Source organism: Eptatretus burgeri, chromosome 5, assembly GCF_056783735.1.
Source record: "Eptatretus burgeri isolate ZD-2024b chromosome 5, Ebu_testis_v1, whole genome shotgun sequence".
Classification (NCBI taxonomy): Eukaryota; Metazoa; Chordata; class Myxini; order Myxiniformes; family Myxinidae; genus Eptatretus; species Eptatretus burgeri.
In genome coordinates this window covers 68,003,472-68,021,452 of record NC_140965.1, presented here as the reverse complement: position 1 = coordinate 68,021,452, position 17,981 = coordinate 68,003,472, and the positions used below count along the sequence as shown (strand labels likewise).

Sequence of the window (17,981 nt, the reverse complement as noted above, 5' to 3'; positions counted from 1 at the left end):
ATGCACCCATTTGTGATATATGCTGATTTTGAATGTATCCTAAAAAAGATAAATACTGCTTCTCCTAATCTAAAAGAATCATATACAAATAAATATCAAAAACATATTCCTTGTGGTTTCTGTTATTATATCAAATCATCTGTTGGAGAAAAGTATCATAAACTTGAACATTATAGTGGAAAAAAAGCTTCACAAGAGTTTGTAAAACGGTTAGAAAAGGATTGTATAAGACTAACTAAATTAATGAAACAAATGAACCGATGAAATTAACCGAAAAAGAAAAATTAGAATTTAGAAAGAATAATATCTGTCATATTTGTGAGGGGGAAATTGAGGAGTCTAAAGTTAGGGGTCATTGTCATCTTACTGGTAAATACAGAGGTCCCGCTCATTCCTGTTGTAATCTTAATTATAAATTTCCTTCTTTTATTCCAGTCTTTCTTCACAACAGTGCCAATTATGATACACACCTATTTATAAATGAACTTTCAAAAACACCAGGGAACATTTCTGCCAAAATAAACACAAGGCAAAAGTATATTTCATTTACAAAAATGATATTCACAAAACCTTTAACTCGTATTCGGTTTCTAGATTCTTACAAGTTTATGGGAACACCACTAGCCTACCTAGCATCAAATCTAAGCTCCACGGGGTCTTTTCCAAATCTTAATTCATTCTTTCCAAAAGAGGAAATTCAGATTAAAGAGAGAATTCAAAGTAAAGAGGAAATTATAATTAATGAGGAAATTAATGAAGAAATTCTAACTGAAGATGAAATTCTATTTATAAAGAGAATTCAAACAATGAATGAAATTCTAACTAAAGAGGAAATTCTGATTAAAGATGAAATTCTGATTAAAGAGGGAATTCTAACGAGAGTGGAAATTCAAACAAGGAATGAAATTTAAAGTAAAGAGAAAATTCTTACAAGTAAGGGAATTTTTCCTTATGATTATATGGATTCATTTATGAGATTTAAAGAAACACAACTTCCTTCAAAAGAAAGTTTCTATAATAACCTTTATGAAGAGATAAGTGATAAGGAATATAAACATGCACAAGAAATTTGGAAAATATTTAATATGAAGAACCTTGGAGAATATCATGATTTGTATCTGAAAACAGATGTTTTATTGTTCGCTGATGTGTTTGAAGCTTTTAGATCACTCTGTCATAATAAAAATTGTTATGGATTAGATCCTGCCCACTATTTCACAGCTCCTGGTTTAGCTTGGAGTGCAATGTTGAAAATGACAAAACAAGATATAGATTTAATCAGTGATGTTGATATGCTTTTGATGATTGAGAAGTCCAAGAGAGGTGGAATATCACAAGTATGTTCTAAAAGATATGCTAAAGCAAATAATAAATATCTTCCAAATTATGATAGTGAAAAAGATAGTAATTATTTGATGTTTTTGATGCTAATAATTTGTATGGATGGGCAATGTCTCAATCTCTGCCTTATGGTAAATTAGAGTGGGTGGAAGAAAAGGATTATGAAAAGGCTTTGATGAATATTGTTATTTCTTCTCAAGAGGAATTGAATGACGAAGAAGAAGGTTATTATTTTGAAGTTGATTTGAGGTACCCGAGTGATCTTCATAATAAGCATAAAGACCTTCCTTTTGCATGTGAGAAAGAAACCCCAAAGAAAGAATGGTTAAGTGATTATCATAAAAGTTTTAATATTAAAGGCAAATCAACAGAAGAGTTATTAACAACATTCTATGATAAAGAGAGATATGTTTTGCATCAGAGAAGCTTAAAACAGTTTTTGAGAGAAGGATTGAGAGTAGCTAAAATTCATAGAGTTTTAAAATTTAAACAAAGTCCTTGGATGAAAAAGTATATTCAATTCAATACAGATATGAGAACAAATACAAAAGTAAAATTTGAAGGGGATTTCTATAAATTGATGAATAATGCTGTCTTTGGAAAGACAATGGAGAATGTTAGAAACAGGCAAAACATTAGATTTGCAACATCTTGGAAAGAAGCTTCTAGATTGATAAATAAACCAAGTTTTAAGAGAGAAGAGCTTTTTTCAGAGAACTTTTCTGCTATTCATATGGAAAAGGAAAGTATTGTAATGGATAAACCAATTTATATTGGAACAGCAGTTCTTGATTTATCAAAGATATTGATGTATGATTATTTGTATAATGGCTGAAAGAAAGAGTGTGGTGAAAATGTTTCATTGTTGTATATGGACATTGATAGTTTTATCCTAGATATAAAAACTGATGATGTTTACAAAGATATGAAGAAAAATATTGGAGTATATGATGCAAGTAATTTTAGTAAGAAGAGTGAGTTATTTTCCAAAAAGAATGAAAAGGTTATTGGTAAGTTTAAGGATGAGTTGGGTGGAAAAGTAATGAGTGAGTTTATTGGATTGAGAGCAAAGGCATATGCTTATAAGTATGATGATCAGATTGATAAGAGGTTAAAGGGAATAAAGAAATATGTAATAAAGAAATCAATAACTTTTAGAAATTATTATAATTGTTTGATGAATAAGAAAGAAGAATATAGGAAAATGAATACAATAAGAAGTTATAAACAATATATATAGTGAAGAAGTAATTAAAAAGGCATTAGGAGCCTTTGATGATAAGAGATTTATTTTAGATAATGGAATAGATTGTGTTCCATATGCATATTGTATGATAGAGTGTATAGAATAGATTCTGTTTTAACGATGGGAAGATGGATGGAAGATGGGCTGTTTTAAGGATGGGAAGAGGGTTTTTTACGGGCTTCCGCCGCGTTTTTTCACAATATATAAATGGTCAAACCAAGTATTAATCAAACTAAAGAATGGAGAAAATCTCAGTCTTGGTATATAAATGGAAAACATAATGAATGTGAAAAATATCAAATAAGTCTTATTGAAAAAATAACTAAAACAAAGGTAAATAAAACAAATAAGCAAATCAATTTAAAAACTAGTAAGTTAGAGGATGTAAAGAAAAAAATAAATACACTTGAATGGACTGAAAACTTTGATGGTTATCAATTGAACAATGAAAAAACAATTTACTATAATCTCAAAATGATATGTGGCTCAGGAGCTGGTCAAACAAGAGCATTAAGAGAAGTTTATCATTTCGTAATGGCACAAAAGGGGTATCTTAAAAAATATAACGATTCAAATGTTTCGTTTTTAAATATTTTAGATGGGGATTATTGTGCAAAGAAAATTAAACTATTGAAGGAATTTGAGAATGAACAAATCTTTATAGGTTCAATGAGTGAGCTAAACAATATGCATTGGTTATTTGAAAAAGAGTGTCCCTCGGCTTACATGTTTCAGATATTTCTTTAGAATCACCTTTAACAAATCACATTACTACTTTACTACTTGAACAAATTTTTATCTTATTGCATTGGTTATTTGAAAAAAAAGTGTCCCAAGGTTAAAAGGGGAGACAAATAAATATACCTTGGGATAAAAAGGGGGTTTACTTTTTAGGGAAAAAAAATATGAATCGCTGAAAATCCCCCATTCATTTACATGGGGAAAAGTGAGCCAGAACCAGTATATTCACCCTACTTACAACATATAAAAAATTCAGTTTGATTCAGTCAATTTTGAGGGAGAAGATAGGTTTTAAAGAAATGGGTGGTGACAGATAGTATGGTAGCAGCTAAATTGAGAAAAACTATGTAGTGAGACTGAGACTTTGCAATTCAGTGAGATGTCTCATCACGTGCCTTTTTGGTTCATGAGCGCCAGCCAGAGTGACCACTATATTGGTTATGTCTGTGTCTCTCTGTCTGTCTGTGTGTCTGTCTGTCCAGAGCATAACTCCATGGACTTTGATCCCATCTTGATGAAGCTTGGTTATGTGTTTGATATCAATGTCTAGTTGTGTTTTCCTGGATGAGGGCATGCTACGCCCATTGTGGGCACAGCCACGCCCCAAAAATAGGCATTTTTAGGGGGTAGTCTGATTAAAAATCTATCTTCTCCGAGGGAATTGACTGAATGGAATCAGTTCTTCGGTATTTGAATAGCAAAATGAATTATCTAAAACTTGTCATTGACCGATTTTTCATTTTTGTCCCAAGGTCAAGGTCACAGGTCAAAAAAGTTGCGAATTTTGACATAAAAATCATACCACCACCCAAACTTTGAGAGCTAGGATGACAATATTTTTTATGCATAATCTTGAGGTCATTCCCAACCTAAAGTCTTGAAACCATTTTGCTCTATCTCGAACACCTTGTCCGTGGCACCCCCTTCAAGTTTGTTTTTATGCTGATTTCATCAAAGTATGGATAATCTGAGGAGTGCGAAATGCCATATAGCCTATATGACGTTATATTGTTCCTGGAATGTTCAAGAGGAAGTATTGCACCAAAGGTCAGAATCCTTGACCTTTGACCTTTAAAGGCCACAAAGGTCAAATTTTCAAAGTTGTGTGAATCGAACCGGGTTTTCGACCTTCTTTGACGAACTAACTCCAATAAGCTATGGCACGTGTCCCGTTTCCTTATTTTAATGTCCACAACATTGTTTTGTGACCTTTAAAGGTTATTCAAAGGTCACATTTTGAAAGTTGTTGAACAAAACCAGGTTTTCGACATTTTTCAGCTGATAACCTGTCACTCGTACCACATCATGTTGATCATTTTTATAACTTGGTCAAAAATTATCACATTGTCTCATCCTTGACTTCTGAAACAATCCACATCGTCAAATACCACTCGTGAACCATTGTCGTCTTCAGACTTGTTCTCAATCTTAGCTGCCTACTATCTCTCATCACCCATTTCTTCAAAACCTATCTTCTCCCTCAAAATTGACCGAATCAAACTGAATTTTTTTATATGTTGTACATATGGTCAATGCGCATAATTTCTCGAGCGGGAATTTCGATAAAAAAATCGAGAAAAATATGAAAAAAAACAACAATTTCAAGTGGGAGTGGCTCCCCCCCACCATGGGCGTGTGACGCCCATCGTCAGGAAGACAAAAGTAGGCATTGATATCAACATCATATTTAAGTTTCATCCAAATCGGATCACATCCCACTAAGATGTGCTCTGGACAGACAGACAGACATACATACAGACACACAGACACAACGAATATAGTGGTCACTGCTGGCGCCCACGAACCAAAACAAATGCAGGTATGTGCCCGAGACAATGGGGAAGCACGGTTCATTGTTGCTTACAATATGAAAGCATACCAACGAAGTAGTATTATATCAATCTCTTTCGAACCACTGACTCAATGACCGACTGATTCACTGACTCATTGACTCATATTAAAGATCGGTACTTTCCAGGTGACGTAGAAAGCTGAAATTCTGCATCCTGACGGACATGGAAGCCGATACACAGGTGGAAAAAAAAAAATCACAGAACTGTTGGAAAGCATCTGTAAATATATATATATATATAAATTAATGAAAAAAGGAAATGCAAGTGAGCAACCTGAGACAATAGAGAAGCACAGTTCGTTATTGCTTACAATGTGCAAGCGTATGTTTTTTTTTTTTTTACTGCAATCCCACCCCTTGGTTGATGGGCAGTGAGGCAGAGAATGTGCTTGTGTGGCCGACAGCCATTGTTGTTCACAGATTGTGCAGCTGTGGTCATTACGGGACACGATCTGTGCTTCACTGCTCCATCATGTGAGGAGATTAACATCATATATTATATGTACAGTGCCTTCAGAAAGTATTCACACCCCTTGACTTTTTCACGTTTTGTTGTGTTACAGCCTGAATTGAAAATGGATTAAATTTAAATTTTTTGTCACCGATCTACACAAAATACTCTGTCATGACAAAGTGAAAACAAGTTTTTAGAAATTTTTACAAATTAATAAAAAATGAAAATCTGAAATGTCTTGCGTCAATAAGTATTCAACCCCTTTGTTATGATACTCAAAATTGAGCGCAGGTGCATCCAATTTCCTTTGATTATAATCTTTGAGATGTGATTGAACATGATTTAGAAAGAAACAAACATTTCTATATAAGATCCGACAGTTGACAGTGCATGTCAGAGCAGAAACTCTACCATGAAGTCCAAGGAACTGTCCGTAGAACTCCGAGATAGAATTGTGTGGAAACATAGATCTGGAGAAGGGTATAAAACAATTTCTAGCTTTGTGGAGTATTGAAAGTTCCCAAAAGCACAATGAGCTCTATCATGAGGAAATGGAAAGACATCTACATCCGTAGACATCCTCCTGCAATTAGAGATGCAGGACGTCTCTTGCCCTTTGACAGGGTTTGTTTTTGATCCTGTTGGGTGTTCACCATATCCATATACACTCCTCACCAGACAACTTGGTGGGGGAGGCGGTTTAGTCGCCACCAACCCGACCATGAAACAGATTAGTACAGGTTTACATGGTACCTGTAGCAAATCACAGATCTAATCTGTTTCACCTGACAAACGTCAAGTCTGTCTGAAGCACACTAATACCCAGAGGAGACTATTGATGAGGTCTGGACCAGGAAGTAGTGCCTTATTTTGAGAGGCATCACGAGAGGTAGCACTGCCATCGAACACCACACAAATATTGTCAGGCTTGCGTGGATGTAATACAGCAAAATGAGGACGATACCATCACAAATGTTTTGCCTCTGTTCCTGGTTCAAGAGACTCAGCATGTCCTTTGAAAAAGAGTTGAGCCATGAAGTCCAAGGACTGCTGTTTAAGGGCTCGTTTCTTATCCAGAAGCTTGCAAATGGACTTTAAGTGGTTAATTGCAAGTGGTCGATTGTCTGGAAGTTTTACATCATCTTGGCAGGGTAACGGAGTCACCAAATTGCCATTGTCATTCCTGATGAATCTGTCCTCCATGATCGCGAGAAAAACGTTGTCTTCTATGCAGCGACCCGGCTTGTCATCATTCCTTGTTCACTTGAAGACATCACTGTCAACCCCTTCGTCGTCGGCTCTGTGGTCAGAGGATCTTCCAAAGATCTGACCTGAAGGTACGTGACGATGTAGCAGGATGACGTCCTTGACAGTGACATGATTAAGGCATGGCGAGCAGACAAATGGTCTTCCATTGTCAAGAATGTGAGTACGATAGGCCTTCACTCGCTCAGCGCTATGGATGCCTTGCCACTCTGATGCTCTGTTGCTGTGCAACCATAACTTGTTGCTGCATCTGTTGCTGCTGTTGCTGTGCCTGTTGCTGCTCGAGATCACTCTGTTGCTGTGCAGCCGTCAATCGTTGCTGCATCTTTTGCTGCTCGAGATCACTCTGTTGTGAAGCCATCAATCGTTGCACATCTGTTGCTCTACGAGTAGCAATCGAGCTTTATCCGATTTCCATCCCATGGAAACTCTGACAAAGGCCTCAGCTGTTCCTGCTTTGGCCTTCAACAAGAGCGAAGACCTGGAAGAATTGGACGAAACCCAGGAGCCAGTGACAGACCACATATGAAGCGAGCTTGACATGGCTGCTCTTCTTCCTCCCGCAGGTGTGACGAGCATGAAGTCAGGTTTTTAACCATCCTGGAACGGCTTATGTGTCCAGATTATTTGAATATATGCCTGGTGTTGGCTTAATGGTTAAAGTGGTGGGTTTGGGATTCTAGGGATCCTAGGGTCCTGAGTTCAAATCCCACTTTTCTGTTGAATTAATACCAGGTGGGGTTGACTCATCCTGTCATCCTTCTGAGGTTGGCCAAATGAGTGCCAGCTTGCTAGTATCCTGTGTCGGAGTGGCGATCCGTCCAGGATTGTGTCCAATAGCCAAGGAGACTGCTTAGGCAGCAGCAACGCTCTGCACAGAGCATGGTCCCAAAGGATGGGATGGTGGGCTTGGGATCCTAGGGTCCTGAATTCAAATCCTGCTTGGCTGTTGAATTCATACCAGGTGGGGTTGACTCAGCCTGTCATCCTTCTGAGGTCGGCAAAATGAGTACTAACTTGCTGGTATACTGTGTCGGAGTGGCGAGCCGTCCAGGATTGTGCCCAATAGCCAAGGAGACTGCTTCAGCAGCAAACAACGCTCTGCACAGAGTATGGTCCCAATGGATGGAAGGATGGATTCTTTGAATGAAGAATGTTCCTGGAAGCTTACCAACACTTTGAGGTTTGAATCACTTTTTCTTTCATTTAAAGCACTCCAAATGTGACGGTAGAAACTGTGCCTTTTCCAGATACAATCACACGTCCCATCAGACAGGGCCGCACTGGTCTCTCCACTTCCAGCAGAGATGACGAGACTCATGGGCGTAGCATAAATATGCATGAGGCAAAACATGAACATATATTGAGGAAAGACCTGGGCAGAACATGGATATGTATTGAGGAAAGACCTGGGCAGAACATGAACATGTATTGAGGAAAGATCTGGGCAGAACATGAATATGTATTGAGGAAAGACCTGGGCAGAACATGAACATGTATTGAGGAAAGATCTGGGCAGAACATGAATATGTATTGAGGAAAGACTTGGGCAGAACATGAACATGTATTGAGGAAAGACCTGGGCAGAACATGAACATACGTTTTACATTCAAACTTGGTTACATCACACTTGGAGTCAGAGGAACTGCACACGCAATGCTTGATCGAGAGGAGTAGAAGCTGAGGATCAATGCCATCCGAGTTTGACTGAAAAGGCGACTTACGAAGAAGAACATGATTGTACAGTTAATCACACAATGATTTCACCATGACCGCAGCAGTGGACAACACCACAACCACAGCACATTGAATGGACAACGACATTGTTACAGAGATTGCACGATGAACTAATTATTGTGAACTATAATAAACAATCAAACGTAACTGACTGAAGAGCAATAATCATGATGTATAAGTATAATACTCAAACGCTGGATGTGCGATGGGGTGGAAAGCAAGGCTCGGTTTGATGAAGGCTGGTTTATTAATTTCCCGGGGTGTTCTGTGGACACCACACTCTCCCTGCACCCAGAAGACCCTAAACCGACCCACGCGCACTGTAGTGGAGGCGTAGAGACGTTTTGTATCATTTTATGATGTCATAAACAGAGTTGGTTATCTCACAGTGAGAGAGCAGAATATAACACAATGACAACAAATTATGTTTTTTCTGTTGTCCGGGGAGGAGGGGGGGCGGGGGGTGTCCAGACCCTTTAGAGTTTAGACAAAGTACTGTGTCCACGAGCATTGCGAGTTTGTCCATGATGTTTCCTCCTACGTCCTCTCTCTAGAGCTTGTGCTACGAAAATCTGAAAGTTCTCTCGAGGTTCAGAACGGGAATGGTTCTTGAACATCAAGTCAGATGGAGAGAGTGATGGACGGGAAACCCGACGGCATGGCGGTGTGTGGTTCGGTCGACCATACGACTTGGTGTAAAGACTTCAAGCTTTACCAGGTGGGGTTGACTTCTGAGTTCGACACTGGAACTGGAACACACCGGAGTACACACACTGGAACTGGAACACACCGGAGTACACACACTGGAACTGGTACTCATTTAACCGACCTCGGAAGGATGACAGGCTGAGTCAACCCCCTGGTGTATTAATTCATTGGCCGACGGGGCTTGAACTCAGGACCCAAGGATCCCAAACCACCATCCTAACCACTACTCAGGACCCAAGGATCCCAAGCCACCATCCTAACCACTACTCAGGACCCTAGGATCCCAAGCCACCACCCTAACCACTACTCAGGACCCTAGGATCCCAAGCCATCACCCTAACCACTACTCAGGACCTTAGGATCCCAAGTCACCACCCTAACCACTGAGCCAACACCAGGCTTAAGTTAGTAACAATTCTGTATCCCTAATGAATATTCACTCTTGTAATTATTATACTTTTTCCTTCTAAATTTCTCTTGTTCGGTTGAATCTTTCTATATATTGTGTTTGTATATAATATGTCATACACTTTGAGCAAGTGTACGAGTGGTTTTAATACAATTAATAAGCCTGGTGTTGGCTCAGTGGATAGGGGTGGCGGCTTGGGATCCTCGGCTCCTGAGTAGTGGTTTGGGTGGCGGCTTGGGATCCTAAGGTCCTGAGTAGTGGTTAGGGTGGTGGCTTGGGATCCTAAGGTCCTGAGTAGTGGTTAGGGTGGTGGCTTGGGATCCTAAGGTCCTGAGTAGTGGTTAGGGTGGTGGCTTGGGATCCTAGGGTCCTGAGTAGTGGTTAGGATGGTGGCTTGGGATCCAAAAGGTCCTGAGTAGTGGTTAGGGTGGCAGCTTGGGATCCTAGGGTCCTGAGTTCAAGCCCCGTCGGCCGCTGAATTAATACACCAGGGGGTTGACTTAGCCTGTCATCCTTCCGAGATCGGCGAAATGAGTACCAGTTCCAGTGTGTTTACTGGTAGAGGGGCACTGCATCAGCGACACAGTCGCACTTCAAGAAATGATAGCTACCCCGGCAGCTGAGCTGCCATATGACCACCACCACCACAACTAAATTGTGAATTAAAAATAAGCTGTTTTCATTGTCTTTCTTACACATTGATTTTATTGCGTTGTTACCATAATTGTAAGTATAGTCTGAGTTGGTTAAAAAGATATACCAGTTTGTCTATTTGGATCAACTATATCGAAGAAGGATTTCATAAAAAGATGGCAAAAAACTATAACTGTGAGAAATACTGATTTCAATTAATAACAATATTAAAATAAAATCATTCATAATAAAATCAAAATTCATTGCAGACTCTTTAAAGGCGGTCACGTGATCAGTGGTTTTTCCCTAATTAGTTTTCAATATCAATTAAATTACTATTTTTTGTAAATAAACAAACATAAATAAATGTTTTGAGGGGGGCAATCTGAGATCGTGGGGGGTAGGATGAAATCGATTTCACGTGATTTCAAGTTACCGGGGGGGGGGGTAAGATGAAGGAGGGGGTAATTTTAAACCGCTACACTGTGTGGGATTCCTGTTCCATTCGCCCATAAATCGGAGAGTCCGGACGCGAGCGGTGCGAACGAGCCGAGTCCCGGGAGTCCGGCGAGTCGGAGAGTCATTGACCCGAGCGATACCCCGGACCCCGGCGAGTAAAGTGAACTCCTTACCTCGGGCGCCGCACTCCTTGCTTGAGTGTTCCGGGTGCGGCAGCGCGCACACACCGGGTAAGGCCGTGACCGACTCCCGCCCCACGAGCCCGAGCGAGGTTCCTGATCCAACCCCCACAGCGAGACGTCACTCCACCCTCTCATCCCGGTGACGCATCCCTGGGGTCCGGGAAAAAGAGAACGTATGAAGTAATAACCAACCTACACGTGCACGGATCCCCTGTGACTCCCCGCACCCCCTGTGACCCCCTCGCAGCCCCTGTGAGCCCCCGCACCCCCTGTGACCCCTCGCACCCCCTGTGACCCCCCGCACCCCCTGTGACCCCCTCGCAGCCCCTGTGAGCCCCCGCACCCCCTGTGACCCCTCGCACCCCCTGTGACCCCCGCACCCCCGTGACCCCCCCGCACCCCCTGTGACCCCCCGCACCCCTGTGACCCCTCGCACCCCTGTGACCCCTCGCACCCCCTGTGACCCCTCGCACCCCCAGTGACCACATAGACCGGGGACTTTTCAAACACATTCAAGGGTCTCCACGAACTCGTGGCTCTGAGTACGTAACGAGCTCACTGACGTTCGTGGCCGACGAAGCAACTGTGAGGTCTGCGGTCCAGTTTCGTGAACCGCTTATGGAGGACGAACACCGCAACGCCGGTCACGGTGGACCCTCAAAGTGCTCGGATCGAACGCACAGCTCGCCGTGTAAAACTGCTCGGTGAAGGTCCCACGTGTCGGTGCAAATGTCCGTGACCCGATGACGTGGATACACCAGGTGGCGGCAAAGGGGTTTCGTTGAAACGAACCGTTTGGAGACCGTCGGACGTTTATGAATATCGATACTCAGGTAGTGGTGACGTGGTGCAGGTCATCGATCGGCTATCAATCGTGGCGGTTTAGGGAAACGTATCGATAGAATTAATTTAATAGTCAATGATCATTTGCTTGTAATCGATATGTGTTTCCTCCACCATCGAAGGTGCACGGACGTTCTGTGTTCACCCTGTGTCTGTCTGTCTGTCTGTGAACTGGACATGTCAAACAGTTATGGACCGATTGGGACAAAACTCGGCACATCACTTGGGTAGGTGACAAGAACAAGATTCGATTTTGGTTCAGGTCCGAATCCAGATCCTGCCTATCAGGGGGATACAAAATGTAAACTGTTCAACCTGGTATCACTGAACTGTGATACCACTGAACCGTTTAAAAGGTGTTTAAAAAAAAAATAAAAAAAATCAGTCCCATTTATACCTGCAAACTGTTTAACGAACTTCAAAAAGAGGTAAGGTAATATTAATTTATAAATTAATCTCTCGCTTCCCTCCTCCTAAACTCCTCCGCTCCTCTCCATAATGCCACCCCACCCTTCTTCACTCAACACCTATGGTCCACCCACACCTTGTCCCCCACCCCCACCCTTCTTCACTCAACACCTACGGTCCACCCACACCTTATCCCCCACCCCCACCAAAGCCCCTGCAGCCACTTCAGGTCCCAATCATACTCTCAGCTCCTCCCATTTCCAGGCTTGAATTCCCATTTGTGGGATCACCGGAAGGTAGGCGGAATGAGATGGAGAATTTTTGGGGATGGAAAGTTTGCACTGGATCGGTATCTATGACGTGGTTTGAGGGTATAAAAGCCATTCTCACGCCATGCAGCTACGTTGAGACATTTCTACTACACCGAGTTCCAAACGACTCAAGAATCGTCCGATCGATCGATGATGGCAAAGCTCTTCGTGGTGTTGTGCATCGCGGCCGTGTTCGCTCGGCGTGCTGGAGCGGGTAGGTACTGTGCCGTGTGGTGCACCTGCACGGACTCTCGAAACACGTACGGGGTCCCGAACACGCATGTCTAACGTGCTCTCGTTTCTCACGACCAGGCGACCCCTGCTGCGGGAGTCCTTGCGAGAACAACGGAGTATGTGTGTCCGTGGGTTTTGAAGACTACGAGTGCGACTGTACTCGCACTGGGTACTACGGACCGAACTGCACTGTCCGTAAGTGCGATTGGAACCTCTGTTGGACTGGACTCATTCCAATGAGCAAACATTTTGTAACATACAAAGCAATTAACATACTGTACATGTACGTACGGACAATATATATATATATATATATATATATATATATATATATATATATATATATATATATATATATATATATGTGTGTGTGTGTGTGTGTGTGTGTGTGTGTGTGTGTGTGTGTGTGTGTGTGTATATATATAATACTGTTTGCGTAATAGTACCTGTATGCATGACACGTAAGTATCATCCTGATGAGAAACTCTCCGGGTGTAACGTCATCCTTTACTCTTGTCTATCCACAGCCGAGACATGGACGTGGATTGTGAAGATGCTCAAGCCCCGACCAGATACCGTGCATTACATCCTCACGCACTTTGCTCCCTTCTGGTCTCTCGTCAACCGTATTGCCTTCCTGCAGGACTCGATCATGCGCTACGTGCTGATGTGTAAGCAATGTGTGTTCGCCTCGAGTGTGTGTGTGTGTGTGTGATGCATGCGTGTAAGCTGTGTGTGTGTGGGGTCACGCATGCGACCTGCAAGTGGGACATGCACATGTAAGCTGCACGTATGACCTCATTGTATAACGGTCACTCACAGGTACAATGCACCTTTCTCACATCTGGTTGTTCTTGGTGTTCCGCAGCACGTGCACACATGGTTTCGAGTCCACCCACGTACAATGCCGATTACGGCTACAAGTCCTGGGAGGCATACTCCAACATCAGCTACTTCACCCGCCTCTTGCCTCCCGTACCACAGGACTGCCCCACTCCAATGGGTACAACAGGTATGCACCCCTGTGTCCCAGACATTCATGACTCACCACAAGAGTTGTGGAAATGTAAATAATATGCCAACAGTGTACTAGTTATTATCACGATCGTAAACGCTCATCGTGGCTCCCCTCTCTGAAGGAAAGAAAGAACTCCCGGATGCGCAGCAGCTCGCTGAACGTTTCTTGCTGCGCCGGAGCTTCATTCCTGATCCACAGGGCAGCAATCTTCTTTTCACATTCTTCGCACAGCACTTCACCCACCAATTCTTCAAAACTGACTTCAAGCGCGGTCCAGGCTTCACCAAGGCCCTCGGACATGGGGTGAGCGATTCGAACAGGGTCTGCAATCTTGCGTTAAGCCTTTTAATCGTCTGTGGCATGTTTCTATTCTTATCAATTTCTGCAAAATGATTATGGCAATATTTGGTGACATATACCGGGATTCCGTTCCACATGTAGCTTTAAGAGTGTCTCGAGTGAACGCTCACCAGTGGCTGTGGTTCAGACAATGAAACAGAATTGTCTTTACAAGTCCTCATTTAAACCTGATCCGGTTCAATATGTACCTCATTATCGTGAAAGACGATGGGGGCACCGTGTTGGCATTTCTGTAGGGAGCAGTTAATTAATGGTGCCCATCTCTGCGGGTGAGGAATTTGCAATTTGACTTGGATACCATGACACAATGTGAGATCTTAAGGCTCACCAGCAAATGTTGGGCTGTGGGACATCTGTCTCAGCCTCTCTCTCTAAACTGACACCACTTGATTCAATGCTTTTTTACCAGGTTAGAATCTAATCAGTAATTGAACCCAGACACGATCGCTCAAAGGCAAGTGCGCCATCTCTGAGCTTTCCTTTCGACCCAATTTAAACCTAAACATGTTTAACTTGGTAGTCGATCAGGACTTCAGTTTTGTGGTCTTTTGCTCACACTGTCGAACCTCGAGAAGCTTTGGTCGATATAATTTTTTGGCTCGCGGGATGGAAAGCACGAATGTTTAAAGTTTTCATTTGCTCGGTGCTCAGTTGTGTCGGCGTACGGCAAAACTGAGCTCTTGGAGTAAGATCTTTGTCCTTGCTCTGTTACAGGTGGATCTGAGCCATATTTATGGAGACACGCTGGATAAACAGCACAAGCTGCGCTTGCACAATGATGGGAAGCTAAAATTCCAGGTAATCTATATATTAAAGTAGCCGGATTTCTCCGTCCGTCCCTTTATTTGTTGGGATGTCATTACAGTGTGTGTATTGGCAAATAAGTGTGTGCATTACTAAAAATTAATGCTGGGTTGATCGCAGTAAACAAAATATTTCTGCAATAGAAAAATTGCAAATTTTGACTGTCAATAAATTGTTTTACTGTACTCTAACATAAGTTATGTTCAACTGCTGAACAAGTTGATATTGAACAAGTTATGTTCAATTTTTAAAATTATTTTGTGATTCTTCACGATTGAGAGATGGGGGCCAAAAACAATACATAGCATATTTCAAAAACATAGTGTACGGATTATGATAAAACTTTGTGAATGAGTTGGGCAGGTGACAAGAACGAGCCGATTAGATTTTGGTTTAGGTCCGGATGCAGATCCAGCCTATCGGTGCGATACAAAATGTAAACTGTTCAGCCTGGCAGAGGTCTGCGCTCCACCGAGTGCCTTTCTAATTAATATAAGTAATTGTGCCATGTCGTAGGCTACGTGAAGACATCTCTAATGGACCAAACCACTGGAGATCAAAATGTTAATCGTGGTTAAAAAATGGTGTTCATTGATCCAAAAACTAAACCAATTTTTTTTTATTTTTCACCAACAGATGATCAATGGTGAAGCATACCCACCACTGGTGTCCGAAGCTCCGGTGGACATGATTTACCCACCACATGTCCCTGAGGAGGCGAGGTTTGCTGTTGGCCACGAGATCTTTGGTCTGGTGCCTGGCCTCATGCTTTACGGGACTCTTTGGCTGCGTGAGCACAATCGCGTGTGTGACATACTTCATGCGGATCATCCTAAATGGGACGACGAGAGAATCTTTCAGACAGCACGTCTCATCCTCATAGGTACATCAAAATACCCTTCTCTGATACAGTATACAGTACACCAGAGGGTACTTTTACAAAAAACAATCTCACTAATGACTGGCTGCATATTTTGACAGGTGAGACAATCAAAATTGTCATTGAGGATTATGTACAACACCTGAGTGGATATCACTTCAAGCTCAAGTTCGACCCAAAGCTGCTCTTTGGACAATCCTTTCAGTACAGCAACCGCATCTCAGTTGAATTTAACCACCTGTACCACTGGCACGGCCTGAATCCCGACTCTTTCCGCATCGGCAAGCAAGAATACCAGTATAGCCAGTTCCTCTTCAACAACACCATTTTGCTCAACCACGGAATACGAGGTCTGCTGGAGGCCTTCAATGTGCAACAGGCTGGACGGGTGAGTGACAGTGTTTGTGTTATAATTCGACCATAGCTCATGGTGCCATCAGATGAGAAAAGGCTGTGGTTTGGACAAGCTGTTATCAACAGACCTCTTGAATTGCAAGTGTGTGTGAACCACGATAAACCAACTAACAGTTGCATTTTTTTTTTGCAGATTGGTGGTGGCCAAAACATCCACGCTTCAATACTGCACGTGGCAACAGCATCCATCAAACATGGGAGAAAGATGCGTTTCCAGTCTCTCAATCAGTACCGCAAGCATTTTGGCCTGAAGCCATATCACTCCTTTGAGCAGCTCACAGGCAAGACCTAATGTTCCGCTTCTCTTGTGTGCTCCATCTGTGGCTTAAACGTGCACCAGATGTTCTAAAGAATGGCATAAATAAGCCTTTTTGAGACATCCATCATTTCATGATTGTCTTTGCATCCTTGCAGGAGATACAGAAATGGCAGCAGACCTTGCCAAGCTGTACAGTGACATCAATGCTATGGAGTTCTACCTGGGGCTCATGGTCGAAAAACCCAGACCGGAAGCGTTGTTTGGAGAAACCATGGTTGAAGCCGGAGCACCTTTTTCACTCAAGGGTCTCATGGGAAATGCCATCTGTTCGCCTGAGTACTGGAAGCCCAGCACTTTTGGTGGTAACCGAGGGTTTGAGATCGTCAACTCGGCATCTTTGCGGCGCCTCGTCTGCCTCAACTTGCAAGGGCCTTGTCCGGATGTTGCATTTCATGTACCGCGGGACAGCCAGCCAGATGTGGTCAATGTGACGGGCTCTCAGGGTGGCAGCGATGGCGTGACGACGACGCCACGTTATGTGGCAGAGCAGCAGAGTAGAGAGCTGTGAGGCCATGTGAGATGCCTGACTGATTACAACCTCCCCAAGCTACATGAATGAATGTTCTGAACTAATTTATTACTTGTTTGTATTACCACATCATGGACAATAACTCCAGCTCTCTTCCTTTCTGGAGAAACGCAGAGCTTCGTTCGGCTCTTACCACTACTTTGATGTGCAGGTCACATCCAAAATGCGCCATTTTCAATGTAGATTCCAATTCCATGTGGGAATGTATCTACTGACGGGAATGTAACGTTAATGTTTTTCACACGCCGGAACAACTGAGGCCTAACAATGATTTGTATTTTTTTAGTGTAAGAAAAGGATTTTTGTTTCAGTTTCAGTTGGGTTGGAGAAAGTAAATTTTCAGTTTATTTAAATGATTATTTATTGCTGGTGTTTGAAATGTTTGCTATGGTGCTCTTGCTTGTGAGTGGTCAGAATGATGTACATGTGGAATGCTGTAATTTATGAATGGTGAGAATGAAGATACCTTTTATTATAAAACATTATGGTGTAATTTTTGCCTCTTACACAAAAGCTTCACAACATCGGTTCGAGTATCTCAGAATGTGGTCACATCAATGGGATGCTGTACTATCTACGCAGCAAATGAATACTTGAACTGCTCATTGCATCATTATCAAGGCACCAACCGTGATGACAAAGGTTCGGCACCCCCAAAAGATTTGGGATAGGAACTTATTTGGCCAGGTTATAAAGTACACAATGGCTCATTCTTTATGAAAGGTGCTCATGGATCTTTAACACTCACAAACAGATAGTACAGCCACCTTTTCAGTAAAAGACTGTGTACTCACAGATGAAACACCATGTCTGCAAACGACCATTATTATAAT

At 42.3% G+C, this 17,981-nt stretch overlaps 2 protein-coding genes across 2 annotated transcripts in view; one reads left to right on the top strand and one right to left on the bottom strand.

Annotated features, from left to right (window-relative positions):
• The window catches only part of PLA2G4A (phospholipase A2 group IVA), a 56,499-nt gene extending 45,341 nt beyond the window's left edge, over positions 1-11,158 (bottom strand). The window contains exon 1 of the mRNA XM_085882265.1: positions 11,020-11,158. The gene's annotated coding sequence lies outside the window, so the exon portion shown is untranslated. The remainder of the gene's footprint in view (positions 1-11,019) is intronic.
• A 1,451-nt stretch (positions 11,159-12,609) lies between these two features.
• On the top strand, positions 12,610-17,628 carry PTGS2 (prostaglandin-endoperoxide synthase 2). The gene is made up of 10 exons (XM_085882266.1): positions 12,610-12,804; positions 12,903-13,019; positions 13,352-13,495; positions 13,693-13,836; positions 13,964-14,145; positions 14,917-15,000; positions 15,643-15,889; positions 15,988-16,274; positions 16,434-16,581; positions 16,715-17,628. The coding sequence occupies exons 1-10, from the start codon at positions 12,741-12,743 to the stop codon at positions 17,125-17,127; spliced, it is 1,830 nt and encodes a 609-aa protein (XP_085738392.1). The 5' UTR covers positions 12,610-12,740; the 3' UTR covers positions 17,128-17,628.
• The last annotated feature ends 353 nt before the right edge of the window (positions 17,629-17,981 follow it).